At 34.5% G+C, this 14,681-nt stretch overlaps 1 protein-coding gene across 1 annotated transcript in view; it reads right to left on the reverse strand.

Annotated features, from left to right (window-relative positions):
- Nucleotides 1-234: 234 nt before the first annotated feature.
- The window catches only part of LOC125658801 (organic cation transporter protein-like), a 32,159-nt gene continuing 17,712 nt past the window's right edge, over nt 235-14,681 (reverse strand). The window contains exon 10 of the mRNA XM_048890223.2: nt 235-751. Coding sequence (XP_048746180.2) covers nt 717-751 — 35 coding nt within the window. The 3' untranslated portion in view covers nt 235-716. The remainder of the gene's footprint in view (nt 752-14,681) is intronic.

Raw genomic sequence — 14,681 nt, forward strand, 5'->3', positions numbered from 1 at the left:
AAAATCCGGTAAGCAGTTTCGGAGGACTTGTGTCCACGAAGTTTTCCTATAGCGTAGCATGTACGAATTCAACAAAGTCCCATAACTCCTGTAAAATTTGTAGAATGAAAATGACGGCGTAATATGATTAACAATCCTACAACATTTTTAACAAAATCCGTTGAACGGTTTCAGAGGAGTGGCGTCCACAAAGTGTTCCTATAGTGTAGCATGTACAAATTCAACAAAGTCCAATAACTCCTGTACAATTTATTAAATCAAAATGGTGGAGCAATATGATTAACTACATAGGACTACATATGGTGAATAACAATCCTACAAAATTTTAACAAAATCCGTTGAGCGGTTTTCGAGGATTTCCGTCCACAAAGTCAAGTGTGACGGACGGACACTGGTATTTCTATGTCCTTTTCCGCGTTGCGGCGGGGGAAAATTAAAGATAAATAATAATCATAATAATAAAAAATAAAATGCATGAAAACCACATGGTTGGTCACACTACACACAAAAAACACTAAACCTTAGTTGAATGTTATACACAGAATCATGTAATTTTTGAAATCCACAGAAGCGTGTCATTTTCAAAATCTATTCAAGTAAAAGTAATGCTTTGAAAAATAAAATGGAAGAAGACTGGTACACAGATACATTTAATAAACGAAGTAAATCAAAGAAACATGACTTATACAGAATGTCATTATCATTTCTTATCAGAATTAATATCCTATATCTCGTCCCTTCTCTGTGAAACCTGAAAAAACAAAACAAAATAATACATTTAACAGATAGGTATTTTCAACACAATATAAATATCTACCTACCTATCTACATGTATCTATCTATCTATCTATCTATCTATCTATCTATCTTTCTATCTATTTATATACACTAGCGGAAAAAAGAAAATGTGCATTATTTAATATATGAAAAAATAATAAAAAAATAACAATGAACAAATTTTATTTCTTGTAATACTGTTAACAAATGTATTCGTTACAACATTTCATAATCCATTAATGTTAACGTCGAATAACGTCAATTTCAGCACACTCGAAAAACACTGGTATTCGAACTTGAATTAACAAAGTTATTAACGCGTGTGACCACCATTTGCATTCACACATGCTTGACAACGGCGCCTCATCGATGCCACTAAAGTGTTCAGAAATGCTTGAGGGATGTTCTTCCAGATGTTGGTTAAAGCCTGACCTAAATCATCCAATGCCACTGGATGATATGGTAAACGGCGTAGACGTCGTTCCATTTCATCCCAGACGTGTTCGATCGACGATAAATCGGGGGAAACAGCTGGCCAAGGCAAGACATCGATATTCTCTTGAACAAAAAACTCCCTGACTACACGTGCAACATGTGGCCTTGCGTTGTTTTGCTGCAGAGTGATGTGATTTTGCTGTCTCTGTAGGAAGGGTATCACATGACGCTGAATAATTTCGTCTCGATAGCGTACACCGGTGAGATTTCCATTGACAATTTGTAGAGGGATCGTTCCACGTGCTGTTATTCCATCACATACCATAACGCTACCTCCACCGATATTGTCGACGTTGCATAACACAAGCGTCCTGGTACCGCTCATTAACGCGACGATACACTCTACAACGGCCGTCACTGCTATCCAAATGAAATCTGGATTCATCAGTGAACAGAATATTGGCCCATTCCTGTATTCTGAATCGCAGATGTCTGCACTACGCTAGTCTAGCGATACGATGACGTTGAAGCAGTATTGGGCGCACCGCTGGACGTCTTGGTTTGATGTTGTGTTCGCGCAGACGATTACGCACAGTTCTTGGACTGATTAGTCGAAGTCCAGGAATGCTACGAGCAGTCAAACTTGCTGTCTGGAAATGATTTCTCAGGTGCATAATTCTAATGTGGTTGTCCTGTCGACACGACATCACATGAGGACGCCCAGAACGTGGTCGATCCCGAGTGTCACCAAATTGTTGGAAACGTCTCCATAATGACTTGATGGTGTTCCTATGAACTCCAAAGTGTCTTGCTACGATATTTTGTGCCATTCTAGCTTAAAGCATCCCAACAGCACGATTACGTTGGTTTTCGCTGAGTCGTGGCATGACAGTTTTTAAATCAGGGGATGAATGTCTAGTTAATAATTATCGGCCTGTATCCATTTTACCTTGTGTGAGCAAAATTTTAGAAAGGCATGTTTTTAATTCATTTTATGAGTATTTGTCAGTAAATTCTCTAATTACAGATTGTCAGTCTGGTTTTAGGCCAAAACACTCATGTGAAAGTACTCTTATTTCTCTAGTAGATAGATGGCTTAAAAATATTGATGAAGGTAAACTTACTGGTGTAATTTTTATAGACTTACGGAAAGCATTTGACACTATAAATCACAAGGTTTTATTACACAAACTCAAGTCATTTGGCATATGCAATGATACTTTTGAATGGTTTAAATCATATCTAACAAATCGTACACAGAGAGTTATTTGGAAAGGCAATTTATCGGAGGAAAGAAATGTAACCATTGGAGTTCCGCAAGGCTCTATTTTAGGCCCATTGTTTTTTATCCTGTATATTAATGACTATCCACAAGCACTGAAACATTCTCATGTAAATATGTATGCAGATGATACTTCACAAGATGTAACAGATAAGTCAGTGGAAAATATTGAGTCAAAGATGTATGAAGATCTTCAGCGCAGTATAATGTGGATTAAGGAAAATAAATTAAGCTTAAACCTGTCTAAAACTCAATGTATGCTTATTGGATCGGCACAAAAATTATCAAAGTATCGAAAATTAAATTTAGTGATAAATAACCATGTCATAGAATGTGTTCAGGAGTCAAAATTACTTGGTATTATTATTGATGAAACTTTGTCCTGGAAAAGTCATATAGAATCACTTATGAACAAGATTTCCAAGAGAATTGGCATTTTAAGAAGAATAAGATATTTTATGTCAAACGATGCGCTGCTGAAGATTTTTAATACTATGATTTTTCCACATTTTACATATTGTTGTACTATATGGAGCAATCCAAGAAATGCTGAAAATGTGAATAAGCTTTTTATATTGCAAAAACGAGCTGCAAGGGTAATTCTTAACATCAGAAATTTTGAAACACCATCTAATGTCATGTTTACAGAACTTAACTGGTTGCCTCTATCAGATTACTTTGTCTATAGAAAAGTCATTTTAGTGTATAAAGTTTTACATGGTTTAATGCCAGATTATTTAAATGTTTTTAAATATGTATCAGAAGTCAGTCAGAGGCAAACTAGAAATTCTTATTCAAATATTTTGTATATACCCAGGGCAAAAACAGAATATTATAGAAGATCTTTCAGCATTTCAGGGAGCACAGTGTGGAATGCCTTGAATCAAAACATAAGAAACTCAACGAGTGTTGCGTGTTTTAAGAGAAATTATCTTAGAGATTATCACCATACTTTTTAAGCTTCATTTTGTATTCTATTTATCTTACATTCATAATTATTTCTTAAGTTTATATGTATTCTACTTCTTTTAATCTGTGTTTATTTTACTAATATCTGTCTGTATGTATGTTATATGCAGGACCATATTGAAAACTAGCGTTATCGCTAAATATGTAATCCTGGTTAAATAAAGGTCTTATTATTATTACAGAAGGATAAATTTTGTCAAAACTAAAGTGCTTTCCTTAACGAATAATGTCCAAACAAACCTTTTACATTCTTACTCCAAACAGTACTGGCCATTTAAAAAAGTCCGTGTATCTGAGTCGGGTACTATCCGATATTGTTAAAAAACATCACATTTATCGATTGTTTAAATTTTATAAATATAAACAATAAATATAGAAAAATTATACTAAATTTTATAATGCACAGTTTCTTTTTCCCGCTAGTATAGTTTATTATAATGCATTTTGAACATTTTCATATATATATATATATATATATATATATATATATATATATATATTAAAAGAAATCGAATAAACAGTACACAAAGTTAAAAATTTAACGCAAGCGCTTTCATTTTATAATCCTCAGGCGTTACATTTTAAAAATAGTTTTGAAATGGTTTGACGTCATAAAGGCGTCCTAACATTTCACGTACATAACGACGTCATAAACGAATGAAGGGAAAAGGATTTTACGTTAAGCATATTATGACGTCATAGATAATAACAGTAAACATATTTTACAGTAAGCTATTGAGAGCCGGTTTTAAAGTCTTAATAAAGTGTCTTTCTTTTTCTCGTCGGGAAATAGTATTTTCTGTATACAGTTTATAAAACGGAAATACACTGAATTGTCCGTGGCCACACACATCTATATGTTCACTAACTTTAATTTTTCTGTATTCGGGTGCTGAAATGTGTTGTTTATGAACTCGTATACGAGTTCGCAGAGTAGTTCCAGTTTCACCGATATAATGTTTTCCACAGCCAGCACATCTTATAACATAAATTAAATTTTTGGTGGAGCACGTCATATCTGAATTTACCGTAAATTCCTTGTTGTTAAATTCGAACGAACTTCCTTCCCTTAAGTATGGGCACGTTCCGCATCGCCGATCGTCACATTTGGTAACGGTGAAAAATTTTTTGTTGGACTTTTCCTGAAAATTAGATTTACATAACAGTCTCCTAAGATTTTTCGGTTGTCTCTTGCTGTTGATAAAAGTATATTTCTTCATAATTTTCCCCATTTTTTCATCTGTTTTTAGTAGGTCGTTGAGTTGCCGAACGATAGGTGTAACATTAGAGTTCCTTGGGTTGTATGTTGTAACAAACGGTAAAATGTGTGAATTTGTTGTGGGATTGATTTTGGATTTATTGATAAGATTTTCTCTATTGAGTTCTCTGGCTTTCTTGATTCCGTCGTTTATAAGTTTGATTGGATAATTCTGTTTTTGTAAATAACTATTTAATTCCCCTAAACGTTGTTCTCTGGTAGGTTCTTCGCTAACGATGGTACATATTCTTCTGGCGAGGTTGTAAGGTATGGCACGTTTTGTGTGTCTTGGATGCGAGGACGAAAAGTGTAAATACTGGTGAGTGTCCGTGTGTTTGTAAAAAATATCTGTAATTATTTTATCCTCCTTTTTGATAACAGAAACATCCAGGAATGGTATACAAGATGTACTGTAATCCATTGTGAATTTTAAATTGATATCCAATTCGTTTAGAATGTTCTTAAATTTATTCAAATCCGTAATGTCTTTGTTCCAAATAATGAAGCAATCATCCAAGTATCTTTTCCAGTTTTGTCTTATATATAGACCGAATTGTTCATCAAATGATTTTTTAACTTTTTGGTATAATAATTCCTCTAAATAGCCGAGTGTAAGTGTGGCATATGTTGGAGCCATTTTGGTTCCCATTGCGGTACCTTTATCTTGAAGATAGTGTTTGTTGTTGAATGTGAAAACATTGTTTTGTAGTACAAGTGCTGTTGCTTCTAAAATAAAGTCTTTAGAAAAACGTTCATCTATTTGTTCTGGGTGTTTATCTATCCAATATTCTAGTGCTTGAAGTCCTAGTGGACAAGTAATATTAGTATATAAATTAACAACATCAAACGTTACTAATATTGCGTTCTCGTTTACCTTATCAGGTAAGTGTCGTAAGAAATCTAAATCATCACGGACAAAACTGTTGACTTCATTACACAGAGGTTTTAATATAATGTCCAGCAAGTTACTAAGTCTTTGTGTTGGGGCGGATGGCCCCCCTACAATTGGGCGGAATTTCAAATCCTTGGGTCTAAGACAAGTGATGTATTCACAATTTTGAAGCTGTATTGCGTGTTTTATTTCATCCGATTTGTGGACTTTGGGTAAGCCATAGAAACAGCTTTCTTTCAAATCAAAATTTGTGATAAAATCCTCTTCTTTTTCAGTAAGTGATGACGGATGTTTTTGTATAATTTTTCTAATTTTTTGTAGAATCTTTTTATTTTGACTTTCATTTATTTCCGAGTAGAACTCATCGTTGTTTAGCATATCTAATATTTTGGATTTGTAGAAATCTGAGTCCATTATTACAACTGCTCCCCCTTTGTCAGCTTCTTTGATAACAATGTTTTCATCCAATGACAATGATTTTAAAGCATTCATTTCAGTTTTCGATAGATTGTTTTTTCCGGTGTTTGAATTATCATCAATGATTGGAGTTTTTAGTAAAACATCACAAACTGTATCTAACATATTATTTCGGCCTCTCCTTGGATTAAATTTTGATTTATTTCTGAGAAGGCTTTCTTCCAGATTTTTCTCTTCATCATGTTCATCCTCCTCACCAAAGAATTCGGCCAGTCTCAATCTGCGGGTGTATTCTTTAATATCTTTAGTTAATTCTTGGGTATTATTTCTCGGTGTTGGTGTAAATTTTAAACTTTTCGATAATAAATTTATTTCGTCTTTTGTCAAATGTTTGCTAGAAAGGTTGATTACCTTTGGGTCCACGGTTTTGGTCTGATGTTCTCGAATCTCTGGCTTCCGTTCAGTTTGCCTCCGCCTAAAAAATACTGGCTGCTTTTTCTTCCAATATACGTGGTGCCATTATGTTTGAACACGTTTGTTGTTCCCGAATTTTTATAGTTTTTATAAACAGTTTGGTTTTTCGTTTTGAATCCTCTCTTGGTCTTTCTCTGGGTATCTGAGTCTGATGTCGGCCTCGATTGATACGGATTGCGTCCTGATTGTCCTGGTTGTTTTTGTTGTTGGTTGGTTACAGGACCTGTCCTTGTATTTTCTGTACTAGTGTTGTGATTTTTCCTATTACCCTCCGTTTTGAAGGAGACATTTTTCCTGGTTGCTGCAGCATAATTGATCATTTGTTCGTTGTTTCTGTTGGGTTTTCTTTTATTTGTATTCCGTTTGTTTGTTTTCTCCTTGATAACGGTTTTTCCATACTTTCTTATGTAATCTAACTGCCAAATTTCTTTGTATCGCCACCTGTCGATAGATTTCTTTTCTTCTTTTTCACAGTCGGATTTCCACATTTCCTGCAGAATTTCTAACACTCTACCTGACGTTAAATCCTCGAGTTTTGTTTTGATATTCTCGTCGATGTTCATGACTTTCTGCTGGTTGTTGGAGGATCTCATTCGGAGAAGTTGTATTTCTCCTTTTACTCTCTCGATGGCAACGTTAGCTCTTATATCCGTTTGGTTTTCTGGTTCACCTCGGATTTCTGGAATTCTGAATTTTCTTGGTATGATAGGGGTATCCTCACTCAACCAATTTTCAAACTGATCAGCATCCTTTGCACAGTTTATCTGTTTCCAGAACAGTTGTTTTCTTAAATTTAAAGCTGTATTCCACTGGGTCTTCATTTTCTGTTTAATTTTGTTAGCTTCTTTCAGCAAAGTTATTGCCATCACTTGCTGCTGAATTGATTCAGTCGGTGTATGGTATACAGCGTGATTCCTCGAAATTTCCACACTAGAATTCACTGATTTTATGTAGGTTTCCTCATCGCTGTTGCTTACAGGAATCTCGCACACCATTAAGATATTTTTCATCTCGTCCACTTTTTTCTCAATGGATTCAATGCGATCCAACAAATCGTGAAGTAACTCATTATTATCCTTTTCCCTATGAGTCCCTTTGTGTTCTGCCATCACGGTCACTGGTGTAATATATCCAAATTGTGTTTTTAAAAAAAATCACAGTGTCCGGTATAAAATATTAAAAGAAATCGAATAAACAGTACACAAAGTTAAAAATTTAACGCAAGCGCTTTCATTTTATAATCCTCAGGCGTTACATTTTAAAAATAGTTTTGAAATGGTTTGACGTCATAAAGGCGTCCTAACATTTCACGTACATAACGACGTCATAAACGAATGAAGGGAAAAGGATTTTACGTTAAGCATATTATGACGTCATAGATAATAACAGTAAACATATTTTACAGTAAGCTATTGAGAGCCGGTTTTAAAGTCTTAATAAAGTGTCTTTCTTTTTCTCGTCGGGAAATAGTATTTTCTGTATACAGTTTATAAAACGGAAATACACTGAATTGTCCGTGGCCACACACATCTATATGTTCACTAACTTTAATTTTTCTGTATTCGGGTGCTGAAATGTGTTGTTTATGAACTCGTATACGAGTTCGCAGAGTAGTTCCAGTTTCACCGATATAATGTTTTCCACAGCCAGCACATCTTATAACATAAATTAAATTTTTGGTGGAGCACGTCATATCTGAATTTACCGTAAATTCCTTGTTGTTAAATTCGAACGAACTTCCTTCCCTTAAGTATGGGCACGTTCCGCATCGCCGATCGTCACATTTGGTAACGGTGAAAAATTTTTTGTTGGACTTTTCCTGAAAATTAGATTTACATAACAGTCTCCTAAGATTTTTCGGTTGTCTCTTGCTGTTGATAAAAGTATATTTCTTCATAATTTTCCCCATTTTTTCATCTGTTTTTAGTAGGTCGTTGAGTTGCCGAACGATAGGTGTAACATTAGAGTTCCTTGGGTTGTATGTTGTAACAAACGGTAAAATGTGTGAATTTGTTGTGGGATTGATTTTGGATTTATTGATAAGATTTTCTCTATTGAGTTCTCTGGCTTTCTTGATTCCGTCGTTTATAAGTTTGATTGGATAATTCTGTTTTTGTAAATAACTATTTAATTCCCCTAAACGTTGTTCTCTGGTAGGTTCTTCGCTAACGATGGTACATATTCTTCTGGCGAGGTTGTAAGGTATGGCACGTTTTGTGTGTCTTGGATGCGAGGACGAAAAGTGTAAATACTGGTGAGTGTCCGTGTGTTTGTAAAAAATATCTGTAATTATTTTATCCTCCTTTTTGATAACAGAAACATCCAGGAATGGTATACAAGATGTACTGTAATCCATTGTGAATTTTAAATTGATATCCAATTCGTTTAGAATGTTCTTAAATTTATTCAAATCCGTAATGTCTTTGTTCCAAATAATGAAGCAATCATCCAAGTATCTTTTCCAGTTTTGTCTTATATATAGACCGAATTGTTCATCAAATGATTTTTTAACTTTTTGGTATAATAATTCCTCTAAATAGCCGAGTGTAAGTGTGGCATATGTTGGAGCCATTTTGGTTCCCATTGCGGTACCTTTATCTTGAAGATAGTGTTTGTTGTTGAATGTGAAAACATTGTTTTGTAGTACAAGTGCTGTTGCTTCTAAAATAAAGTCTTTAGAAAAACGTTCATCTATTTGTTCTGGGTGTTTATCTATCCAATATTCTAGTGCTTGAAGTCCTAGTGGACAAGTAATATTAGTATATAAATTAACAACATCAAACGTTACTAATATTGCGTTCTCGTTTACCTTATCAGGTAAGTGTCGTAAGAAATCTAAATCATCACGGACAAAACTGTTGACTTCATTACACAGAGGTTTTAATATAATGTCCAGCAAGTTACTAAGTCTTTGTGTTGAGTTCTACTCGGAAATAAATGAAAGTCAAAATAAAAAGATTCTACAAAAAATTAGAAAAATTATACAAAAACATCCGTCATCACTTACTGAAAAAGAAGAGGATTTTATCACAAATTTTGATTTGAAAGAAAGCTGTTTCTATGGCTTACCCAAAGTCCACAAATCGGATGAAATAAAACACGCAATACAGCTTCAAAATTGTGAATACATCACTTGTCTTAGACCCAAGGATTTGAAATTCCGCCCAATTGTAGGGGGGCCATCCGCCCCAACACAAAGACTTAGTAACTTGCTGGACATTATATTAAAACCTCTGTGTAATGAAGTCAACAGTTTTGTCCGTGATGATTTAGATTTCTTACGACACTTACCTGATAAGGTAAACGAGAACGCAATATTAGTAACGTTTGATGTTGTTAATTTATATACTAATATTACTTGTCCACTAGGACTTCAAGCACTAGAATATTGGATAGATAAACACCCAGAACAAATAGATGAACGTTTTTCTAAAGACTTTATTTTAGAAGCAACAGCACTTGTACTACAAAACAATGTTTTCACATTCAACAACAAACACTATCTTCAAGATAAAGGTACCGCAATGGGAACCAAAATGGCTCCAACATATGCCACACTTACACTCGGCTATTTAGAGGAATTATTATACCAAAAAGTTAAAAAATCATTTGATGAACAATTCGGTCTATATATAAGACAAAACTGGAAAAGATACTTGGATGATTGCTTCATTATTTGGAACAAAGACATTACGGATTTGAATAAATTTAAGAACATTCTAAACGAATTGGATATCAATTTAAAATTCACAATGGATTACAGTACATCTTGTATACCATTCCTGGATGTTTCTGTTATCAAAAAGGAGGATAAAATAATTACAGATATTTTTTACAAACACACGGACACTCACCAGTATTTACACTTTTCGTCCTCGCATCCAAGACACACAAAACGTGCCATACCTTACAACCTCGCCAGAAGAATATGTACCATCGTTAGCGAAGAACCTACCAGAGAACAACGTTTAGGGGAATTAAATAGTTATTTACAAAAACAGAATTATCCAATCAAACTTATAAACGACGGAATCAAGAAAGCCAGAGAACTCAATAGAGAAAATCTTATCAATAAATCCAAAATCAATCCCACAACAAATTCACACATTTTACCGTTTGTTACAACATACAACCCAAGGAACTCTAATGTTACACCTATCGTTCGGCAACTCAACGACCTACTAAAAACAGATGAAAAAATGGGGAAAATTATGAAGAAATATACTTTTATCAACAGCAAGAGACAACCGAAAAATCTTAGGAGACTGTTATGTAAATCTAATTTTCAGGAAAAGTCCAACAAAAAATTTTTCACCGTTACCAAATGTGACGATCGGCGATGCGGAACGTGCCCATACTTAAGGGAAGGAAGTTCGTTCGAATTTAACAACAAGGAATTTACGGTAAATTCAGATATGACGTGCTCCACCAAAAATTTAATTTATGTTATAAGATGTGCTGGCTGTGGAAAACATTATATCGGTGAAACTGGAACTACTCTGCGAACTCGTATACGAGTTCATAAACAACACATTTCAGCACCCGAATACAGAAAAATTAAAGTTAGTGAACATATAGATGTGTGTGGCCACGGACAATTCAGTGTATTTCCGTTTTATAAACTGTATACAGAAAATACTATTTCCCGACGAGAAAAAGAAAGACACTTTATTAAGACTTTAAAACCGGCTCTCAATAGCTTACTGTAAAATATGTTTACTGTTATTATCTATGACGTCATAATATGCTTAACGTAAAATCCTTTTCCCTTCATTCGTTTATGACGTCGTTATGTACGTGAAATGTTAGGACGCCTTTATGACGTCAAACCATTTCAAAACTATTTTTAAAATGTAACGCCTGAGGATTATAAAATGAAAGCGCTTGCGTTAAATTTTTAACTTTGTGTACTGTTTATTCGATTTCTTTTAATATTTTATACCGGACACTGTGATTTTTTTTAAAAACACAATTTGGATATATTACACCAGTGACCGTGATGGCAGAACACAAAGGGACTCATAGGGAAAAGGATAATAATGAGTTACTTCACGATTTGTTGGATCGCATTGAATCCATTGAGAAAAAAGTGGACGAGATGAAAAATATCTTAATGGTGTGCGAGATTCCTGTAAGCAACAGCGATGAGGAAACCTACATAAAATCAGTGAATTCTAGTGTGGAAATTTCGAGGAATCACGCTGTATACCATACACCGACTGAATCAATTCAGCAGCAAGTGATGGCAATAACTTTGCTGAAAGAAGCTAACAAAATTAAACAGAAAATGAAGACCCAGTGGAATACAGCTTTAAATTTAAGAAAACAACTGTTCTGGAAACAGATAAACTGTGCAAAGGATGCTGATCAGTTTGAAAATTGGTTGAGTGAGGATACCCCTATCATACCAAGAAAATTCAGAATTCCAGAAATCCGAGGTGAACCAGAAAACCAAACGGATATAAGAGCTAACGTTGCCATCGAGAGAGTAAAAGGAGAAATACAACTTCTCCGAATGAGATCCTCCAACAACCAGCAGAAAGTCATGAACATCGACGAGAATATCAAAACAAAACTCGAGGATTTAACGTCAGGTAGAGTGTTAGAAATTCTGCAGGAAATGTGGAAATCCGACTGTGAAAAAGAAGAAAAGAAATCTATCGACAGGTGGCGATACAAAGAAATTTGGCAGTTAGATTACATAAGAAAGTATGGAAAAACCGTTATCAAGGAGAAAACAAACAAACGGAATACAAATAAAAGAAAACCCAACAGAAACAACGAACAAATGATCAATTATGCTGCAGCAACCAGGAAAAATGTCTCCTTCAAAACGGAGGGTAATAGGAAAAATCACAACACTAGTACAGAAAATACAAGGACAGGTCCTGTAACCAACCAACAACAAAAACAACCAGGACAATCAGGACGCAATCCGTATCAATCGAGGCCGACATCAGACTCAGATACCCAGAGAAAGACCAAGAGAGGATTCAAAACGAAAAACCAAACTGTTTATAAAAACTATAAAAATTCGGGAACAACAAACGTGTTCAAACATAATGGCACCACGTATATTGGAAGAAAAAGCAGCCAGTATTTTTTAGGCGGAGGCAAACTGAACGGAAGCCAGAGATTCGAGAACATCAGACCAAAACCGTGGACCCAAAGGTAATCAACCTTTCTAGCAAACATTTGACAAAAGACGAAATAAATTTATTATCGAAAAGTTTAAAATTTACACCAACACCGAGAAATAATACCCAAGAATTAACTAAAGATATTAAAGAATACACCCGCAGATTGAGACTGGCCGAATTCTTTGGTGAGGAGGATGAACATGATGAAGAGAAAAATCTGGAAGAAAGCCTTCTCAGAAATAAATCAAAATTTAATCCAAGGAGAGGCCGAAATAATATGTTAGATACAGTTTGTGATGTTTTACTAAAAACTCCAATCATTGATGATAATTCAAACACCGGAAAAAACAATCTATCGAAAACTGAAATGAATGCTTTAAAATCATTGTCATTGGATGAAAACATTGTTATCAAAGAAGCTGACAAAGGGGGAGCAGTTGTAATAATGGACTCAGATTTCTACAAATCCAAAATATTAGATATGCTAAACAACGATGAGTTCTACTCGGAAATAAATGAAAGTCAAAATAAAAAGATTCTACAAAAAATTAGAAAAATTATACAAAAACATCCGTCATCACTTACTGAAAAAGAAGAGGATTTTATCACAAATTTTGATTTGAAAGAAAGCTGTTTCTATGGCTTACCCAAAGTCCACAAATCGGATGAAATAAAACACGCAATACAGCTTCAAAATTGTGAATACATCACTTGTCTTAGACCCAAGGATTTGAAATTCCGCCCAATTGTAGGGGGGCCATCCGCCCCAACACAAAGACTTAGTAACTTGCTGGACATTATATTAAAACCTCTGTGTAATGAAGTCAACAGTTTTGTCCGTGATGATTTAGATTTCTTACGACACTTACCTGATAAGGTAAACGAGAACGCAATATTAGTAACGTTTGATGTTGTTAATTTATATACTAATATTACTTGTCCACTAGGACTTCAAGCACTAGAATATTGGATAGATAAACACCCAGAACAAATAGATGAACGTTTTTCTAAAGACTTTATTTTAGAAGCAACAGCACTTGTACTACAAAACAATGTTTTCACATTCAACAACAAACACTATCTTCAAGATAAAGGTACCGCAATGGGAACCAAAATGGCTCCAACATATGCCACACTTACACTCGGCTATTTAGAGGAATTATTATACCAAAAAGTTAAAAAATCATTTGATGAACAATTCGGTCTATATATAAGACAAAACTGGAAAAGATACTTGGATGATTGCTTCATTATTTGGAACAAAGACATTACGGATTTGAATAAATTTAAGAACATTCTAAACGAATTGGATATCAATTTAAAATTCACAATGGATTACAGTACATCTTGTATACCATTCCTGGATGTTTCTGTTATCAAAAAGGAGGATAAAATAATTACAGATATTTTTTACAAACACACGGACACTCACCAGTATTTACACTTTTCGTCCTCGCATCCAAGACACACAAAACGTGCCATACCTTACAACCTCGCCAGAAGAATATGTACCATCGTTAGCGAAGAACCTACCAGAGAACAACGTTTAGGGGAATTAAATAGTTATTTACAAAAACAGAATTATCCAATCAAACTTATAAACGACGGAATCAAGAAAGCCAGAGAACTCAATAGAGAAAATCTTATCAATAAATCCAAAATCAATCCCACAACAAATTCACACATTTTACCGTTTGTTACAACATACAACCCAAGGAACTCTAATGTTACACCTATCGTTCGGCAACTCAACGACCTACTAAAAACAGATGAAAAAATGGGGAAAATTATGAAGAAATATACTTTTATCAACAGCAAGAGACAACCGAAAAATCTTAGGAGACTGTTATGTAAATCTAATTTTCAGGAAAAGTCCAACAAAAAATTTTTCACCGTTACCAAATGTGACGATCGGCGATGCGGAACGTGCCCATACTTAAGGGAAGGAAGTTCGTTCGAATTTAACAACAAGGAATTTACGGTAAATTCAGATATGACGTGCTCCACCAAAAATTTAATTTATGTTATAAGATGTGC

The sequence above is a fragment of the Ostrea edulis genome, chromosome 9 (genome assembly GCF_947568905.1).
Source record: "Ostrea edulis chromosome 9, xbOstEdul1.1, whole genome shotgun sequence".
Lineage (NCBI taxonomy): Eukaryota > Metazoa > Mollusca > Bivalvia > Ostreida > Ostreidae > Ostrea > Ostrea edulis.